At 40.0% G+C, this 7,572-nt stretch overlaps 1 protein-coding gene across 3 annotated transcripts in view; it reads right to left on the bottom strand.

Moving 5' to 3' along the window:
* Positions 1 to 4,418: 4,418 nt before the first annotated feature.
* RAD50 (RAD50 double strand break repair protein) overlaps positions 4,419 to 7,572 on the bottom strand; it is a 159,005-nt gene continuing 155,851 nt past the window's right edge. For all 3 annotated transcript variants that reach the window (XM_068535850.1, XM_068535849.1, XM_068535851.1), the window contains 2 exons: positions 6,217 to 6,350; positions 4,419 to 4,757 (listed from right to left, as the gene is read on the bottom strand). In XM_068535850.1, the coding sequence (XP_068391951.1) occupies positions 4,571 to 4,757; positions 6,217 to 6,350 (321 nt within the window). In that variant the 3' untranslated portion in view covers positions 4,419 to 4,570. The remainder of the gene's footprint in view (positions 4,758 to 6,216; positions 6,351 to 7,572) is intronic.

The raw sequence follows: 7,572 nt of genomic DNA, 5'->3' as shown, positions 1-7,572 counted from the left end.
AGTGGCTATGCTGTACCTTATATCCTCATGACTTATTTATTTTACAACTGGAATTTTTAATCTTAAGATCTCCTTCACCCATTTCACACACACACACCCCTCATCCTCCACCTCTACCAACCTGAAATCAGTTCTTTTCATCTATGAGCTGTTTTTTTGTTTGTATTTTAGATTCCACATGTAAGTGAGATCATACAGTATTTGTCTTTCTCTTGACTTATTTCACTTAGCATAATGCCTTCAAGGTCCATCCATGTCATTGCAGTGGCAAGATTTCCTTCCTCTATGGCTGAATTATACACGTGCGTGCACACACACCCCACATTTTCTTTATTCACCTATCTGTTGATGAAGATTTAGGTGGTTTCCCTGTCCTGGCTATTATAAATGATGCTGCAGTGAACAATGGGGTACATGTATCTTTTCAAGTTAGTGTTTTTGTTTTCTCCACATGAATACCCAGAAGTGGAATTGCTGGATCATATGGTAATCCTGTTTTTAATTTTTAAAGGAACCTCCATACTGTTTTCCATAGTGGCTGTACCACTTTACATTCCCACCAACAGTACACAAGGGTTCCCTTTTCTCTATATCCTTGCCAACACTTGTTATTTCTTGTCTTTTTGATAACACTCATTCTAACAGCTTTGAAGTGATATTTCATTGTGGTTTTGATTTGCATTTCCCTGATGACTAGTGATGCTGGGCACCTTTTCATGTACCTGTTGGCCATCTGAATGTCTTCTTTGGAACAATGTCTTTTCAGATTATCTGTCCATTTAAAAAATCAGATTGTTGTTTTTTTGCTTTTGAGTTGTATGAGTTCTTTATATATTTTGGATATTAACTCCTGATCAGATATATGATTTGCAAATATTTTCTCCCATTTGGTAGGTTGCCTTTTCATTGTGTTGATGGTTTCCTTTGCCAGGCAGAAGCTTTTTTGATGTGGCCCCACTTGTTGATTTTTGCTTTTGTTGCCTTCATTTTTGGTGTCAAATCCAAAAACTCGTTGCCAAGACTGATGTCAAGGAATTAACCACCTATGTTTTCTTCTCGGACTTTTTTGGCTTCAGATTTTATGTTCAAGTCTTTCATCCATTTTGAGTTAATTTTTGTGTATGGTGTAAGATAGTGGTCCAGTTTCATTTTTCTGAATGTGGCTGTACAGTTTTCCCAACACCATTTATTGAAGAGACTGTCCTTTCCCCATTGTATATTCTTGGCTCCTTGGTCATAAAATTGGCCATATATGTGTGGGTTTATTTCTTGGCTCTCTATCCTGTTCCATTGATTGATGTATCTGGGTTTTTTTGTTTGTTTTTTGGTTTTTCTTTTTTTGGGCCACACCACATGGCATGTGAGAGCCTAGTTCCCAACCAGGGATCAAACCCACATCCCCTGCATGGGAAGTGCAGAGTCTTAACCACTGGGCCACCAGGGAAGTCCCATGATGTGTCTGTTTTCATGTCAATACCATACTGCTGTTTTGATTACTATAGCTTTGTAATACAGTTTGAGATTAGGGACCATGATGCTTCCATGATGCTTCGTGGTTCCATACAAACTTTAGGATTGTTAGTTCTATTGCTATGCAAAATGCCATTGGAATTTTGATAGGGATTGCATTGAATCTGTAGGTTGCTTTGGGAAGTATTTTAACAATATTAATTCTTCCAATCCATGAACATGGAGTATTGTTCTATTTACTTGTGTCATCTTCAATTTTCTTTCATCAATGTCTTGTAGTTTTCAGTTTAAAGGTCTTTCATCTCCTTGGTTAAATTTATTCCTAGGTATTTTATGCTTTCTTATTGCAATTGTAAATTGGATTTTCTTAATTTCTCTTTCTGATAGTTCATTATTAGTATATAAAAATGGAACAGATTTTTATATATTGCTTTTGTACTCTGCAACTTTACTGATTTGTTAGTTCTAACAGGTTTTTTTTTTAATGGTGTTTAGGGTTTTCTATTATTATAATATCATGTTATCTGCAAATAGTGACAGTTTTACTTCTTCCTATTTGGACTTCCAATGCTATGTTGAATAAAAGTGGCAAGAGTGGTCACCCTTGTTTTGTGCCTGATCTTAGGGGAAAAGCTTTCAGCTTTTCACTGATGAGTATGACGTTAGCTGTTGGGTCTTTGAGTTTATTCTATTGGGTAGGCCGAAAGGTTCATTTGGGTTTTTCAGTTTGTTCAGTTTCTTGGATATGACGATTAACATTTATCATAAAATTTCAGAACTTTTTGGCCACTAGTTCTTCAAATGTTCTTTCTGCCCCTTTCTCTTTGCTCCTTCTGGGATTCCTGTTAAGCTTGGTGGGCTTGGTATGTTAGTATGCTTGACAGTGTCTCATAGGTCTCTTTCTGTTCATTTTTCTTCATTCTTTTTCTTTCTGTTCCTCAGACTAGATAATCTTGAGCTGTTTTCAAGTTCACTGATTCTTCTGTCAGTTTAAATCTGCCGTTTAGCTCCTCTAGTGAATTTTTATTTCAGTTACTGTATTTTTGAACTCTATATTTCTATTTGGTTCTTTTAAAAATAATTTCTACTTCCTTAATGATAGTCTCCATTTGGTGAGATGTCATTCTCATACTTTAATTCTTTAGACATGATTTTCTTTAGTTCCTTGAACATATTTATAAAAGCTGATTTAAAGTCTTTATCTGGGCTTCCTCAGGGACAGCTCCTATTGACTGTTTTTTTTTTTCTCTGTGTATGGGCCATATATTCCTGTTTCTTTGCATGTCTTGTAATTTCTTGTTGGAAATTGGACATTTAAAGTAATATGTGTTAACTCTGAAAATCAGATTACCCTCTCCCCAGAGTTTGTAATTGTTGTTTAGTGACTTTCCTGGACTAATTTTGTAAAGCTGTATTCTTTCTCATGTGTGGTCACTGAAGTCTCAGCTTAGTGGTATATTGATGATTGGACAGAGATTTCTTTTAATGCCTTGAACTATCTTCTGAAATATTCTTGCATTCTTGGGATAAAGACACCTTGGTTATTATGTATGTTTATTTTAATAGATGACTGGAATTGATTTGTTCTTAATTTATGAATTCTTGGATGTGTCCTCTGAGTGAGATTGGTCTGCTGTTTTTTTCTCATGGTACCTTTGTTGATATCATGCTAGTTTGGCTAATAATGGTGATTTTAGTTTTTCAAAGCTAATTAGGATGACTGAACATTGTCAGTCAGTGGACAAGAAGCAGGTGGCTGGAGTGGTGGCTCTGCTGCTTGGCCCTTTCATCCATGGATTGGGTGAGGGTCTGGACCAGACTTTCTCAACCAGCATCCTTTCTGTGAACCACAGAACATAAAAAATGATGAGTAACCTTTTTTCAATTGTCTCAAGGATAGTAGTAACTAGTATCATATTAGATACACAGAAATTGATTATATTTACAGTGGATAGTGTATGAGTTTTCTATTGCTGCTGTAACAAATAAGCACAAACTCAGCAGCTTAAAACAAGTATTATTCTCTTATGTAATTCTGAAGGCTAAAAGTCTGAAAATCAGTTTACTGGGCTAAAAGTCAAGGTGTCAGCAGAGCTGGTTCCTTTTGGAGGCTCTGAGGGACGAGTCTGTTTCTTTGCCTTTTTCAGCTTCTAGTGGTTGCCAAGTGGTTCTTGGCTCCTAGTGATTGCGCCACATGACTGACAGACTGACTCTGAAAGTCTAATTCAAAAGTGCATCACTTGGTAGCATTCTGTGTGGAATGCTTGTGAAAGGCTTCAAGTTGTCAGCCGGCAATTCCAGGGAAAGGGTATGATTAGGCTCTTATTAGAAACAACATCTGGAATGAAAATGAGGCCTGCTTTTTCAGGTCTGCTTGGACCCCACGGGGAGCCAGTCTTGACTTTGAGCGAGCTCTGCTTACCTTCCACACCAGAGTTGCATACTTGGAGAGCAATCGGGATTCATGGTAAGGCCAACCTGATAAATAGCATAGACATATGGGAAAGTTACAGACTCCTTCATGAATGCAGGTCAGGCCCCAAGTGAAGAGAGGCCTTGCTCTTGGGCAGAGCTTTCCAAACGTCAATGTGCACAGTGGGGAACTTCCTCTCTCTAGAAAGAGCCCAGGTTTGGATGACTACCTAGTAGGGATATGTGGGGAGGGAAGACAGTGGGTATTGAATTAGATAATTAAGGTTCTTTTCAAACCCTGAAGCCCCCATTCGACTACTTCAAATTTAAAGTATCCAGGCAGAGAACTGCTTCTCACTAATGCTTTGAGAAGTGAAAGGCGAGTAAGAAGCTTCAGGTCCCATAGACTCCTTCATTAGTGTTAGGAAGGGAAGCAGGGAAGCTGAGTCCAACTGTGCTGCTGTTGAGCTCCACAGGCCTGTCAGAGGCTGCCTGGAGGGGAATGAAGTTCAGGGAATCAGTCCAAATTCCATGTGAAACAATTTTAATGATTTTTGAACCTCTCAGACATTAAAAACCCTAGACACAAGGCTCATCTGAAAGAACATATTTTCATATTGACTCAATACCAGAAATAAGCAGTTGGCTGAGGACCCATGTTTCTAAGGCATATAAATCTTGAATGTTTTTAATGAACATTAGATCCTAGGGAACTAATACTGCATTTCACGATCTCTGAGCACTGATCAATGTTCTTCTTAATCCTGTAGAATTTCTCCACATATTCAGAACGCCCTAAGAGCTCCACAAAATCTTCATCATGAGTGATCACCAGAAGCTGGAAGTTACGCTGCTGTGAGCGACTTTTTATTATCCTGAAACAATATATTTATAACATTTTATTACTAAAGAACATACATAACCCTTTCTTTTATTTGAAAAAAGCACTGAGAACCTTGTCAGACACAGAAATGTATGCTGTGTGTGATGACCAGGTTTTTCCTGTGCTGTGTGAGTATCAGGGCCTCTGACAGCCCTGCAGGAAGTGGCAGGGGGAGGGGTGGGGTGGATCCAGGCCTTCAGCCCAGCCAGGTAGCAGTCCCGTCTCCTCTCTGGACAGTGGGGATGCATGGTATGACTCTTCACTCAGGTCTGGCTTAGAGACTGGTGAGAATACATGATCTAGTTTATTCTTAAAGCAGGTGGAAATGTTTAATTGAGTTTTCCTTAATGTCTGTGCTGCTCAACTTTAGGGGTCTGATTATTCCTTTGCCTGGGGTTTTCTTGACCTGATACTAGTTTTCTCTGGAATAAAATTACATTAAAAAAAAAAAAAGAGAGACAAGACAGACTACAGGCAAGGGGAATAACACTGTGAGCCCCACTGCCTTCTTAGGAGCTGGGTCTACTTAGAATTCTGCCACCACCAGTCACTGGATGCATCACTGGTATGACACACAGGGGGCCTGAGTGGGTGTACTGAGAACATTTTTGCTTGTTATCTATGTGCTGAGGTAATTAGTTACGTGTCTGAGACTTGAAAGACTTTTTCTTTTACCTAACCACTTATTTATCCCTTGCCTGGAGGTGGATGCACTTAGGTTTCAAAAGCACCAGGCCTTACTTGTTGGTCACACGGGACTACTGAGAGATGGCTGGAGAAAGGTGGCTCTGTGGCTGCTCAAGTCTCCTTCTGGCTCCATCCCTGTTATCACACAGGAAACGTTTTCTCTGCTAGAAGGAGTCTGTCTGGAGCAAGAAGTACCCAAAATAGCTTCTCTACCTCACGGAAAGTGCCTTTCCTCTGCCAGCACAGCCCATAAGCAAGGGCTGCCATCCCTAGAGCGTGCACCCACCACAGATGAACTATGGTAAAAAAGTGTATGCAGTTTTACCCTCTGGATTCTACTTCACCACTAATACACTTTTTGAGTAAGCACTGTCATTCCTCATAGATGCTGACACACGTGAGAAGCTGGGGAAATAGTCTAAAACCCACTGTCACTACCGTTACCACCTAGGAAGGCTTTAGCAGGGAATGCTAACTCCTGTACAGGACATGTGGGCCCCTCTGGTGGGTTTACAGGAAAACCAAACCAAGCCAGGAGACCCTCACCACGGGTTTCCCTATGAACACTCTTGGGGAGATGCAGGATGTGTCTGGGGTGGCTGTTCACCATGTAGTTCTTTTCTTAAGCATCTGAAGAATTACGATCCAGCTAAAGCCTAAGGTCTGGCAAAACCAGTTTCATCTACAGAGGATTTTCATCATAGAATTCTCTTAACCTTACTTTAAAAACTATCATAACCTGGCCCCAAATTTGAGATACTTACTCAACCAGAGCATGTGCAAGAGATTCAATGTTTTCTCGGTCAAGATTTGTCGTTGGCTCATCCAAAGCAAGGATGCCACAGTTTAAGCAGAATGTTTCAGCCAGGGCTAGGCGAATGATGAGTGAAGCTAATACCTGGAAAAAAAGCACCAGAGCTTAGCTGCACTGCACATTTTTCTCATTCACCTTAGGAAAGCAGGAAGACCTGGCATAATGTCTTTAGAAGGGAAAGGTGGGGCAGTGTCACAGGATCACTGACCTTAGGTAAGTCACTGCTCTTGTTTGGGAGAGCCTGGCACTGTGACCAAATGCTCATGCCCTTCCAGAAGGTGAACTATCATTTGCATCATCTCATCCTATCATTTGCAATGAAATACAATGCTAAAAGCAGTGCTGACCCTGCACAAACACCTCACATCAGCTACAACAAAACTTCAAATTACAGACTTCAATCAGAAATGCATTAACGTTTATCTGTAACTAGTAATTTTAATAATGCTATAAGATTAACAACCTTAAAAATTCATGACCTGGCTATTTTCCTGATAATGAGATTTGTTAGAAAACTTAGACATAATACATTTTCCAGAGCCTCACAGACACCTTTTCTCTCAGAGACATCTTTAAATCTCTATGTTCTGTGAGATCTATGGCTCCCAAAGAGGCACCACTGCTCTAACCCACACTTAAATGTTTATGTGTATGATTCTGAGGGAGAGAGGGAAAGGAAGGGAGGGGAAAAAGTACCAGGAGTACAGAAGTATGGTTTTATTTAAGCTTGACTGTAGGAAATCCAAGCAACCAAAACTATGAGGCACTTTTGTGGTTAACAGAAGCCTAATACTAAAACAGGCCACCGCTGAAGCCATTTGAGGGTACAAGGGACAAAGAATTAAGAGTGAAGAACTAGTTTAGGAAGTATACACTACTTTTTGTGTGAGATGTAATGCCCCCTCCACCCCCCCCCCACCCCGATTTGTGAGTGAAGGAGCATCAGTGAGTGAGTTAGTGATTTTAGAGCAGTTTATAGCTTTTCTCTGACACTGGCAGATTGAAGATGCCAGGGCCATAGTTTGGCCCTTTGGGGATAGGCACTTCTCTCCTGCTGCCACCTCCACCACCACCCACTCAGAGTGGAGTATGACTGGAGCTCCTGGCCCACCTCTACCAAACCATTTGCCTAATCTTGTCACCCAACACCAGGGAAGCAATTACTGCTAATTAATTTTTATAATTTGGAGTAGCTATAGGAAATCTGCTTTTGTTCAGAAAGTATTTTTAATCCAAACAGACATGTTTCAAACTATTTTCTCATTCATAATTACCACAAAAAAATCATCAATGCAAGTAGGGGATA

The sequence above is a fragment of the Eschrichtius robustus genome, chromosome 2, assembly GCF_028021215.1.
Source record: "Eschrichtius robustus isolate mEscRob2 chromosome 2, mEscRob2.pri, whole genome shotgun sequence".
NCBI classification, from domain to species: Eukaryota; Metazoa; Chordata; class Mammalia; order Artiodactyla; family Eschrichtiidae; genus Eschrichtius; species Eschrichtius robustus.
This window is presented reverse-complemented; position numbering and strand designations above follow the sequence as displayed.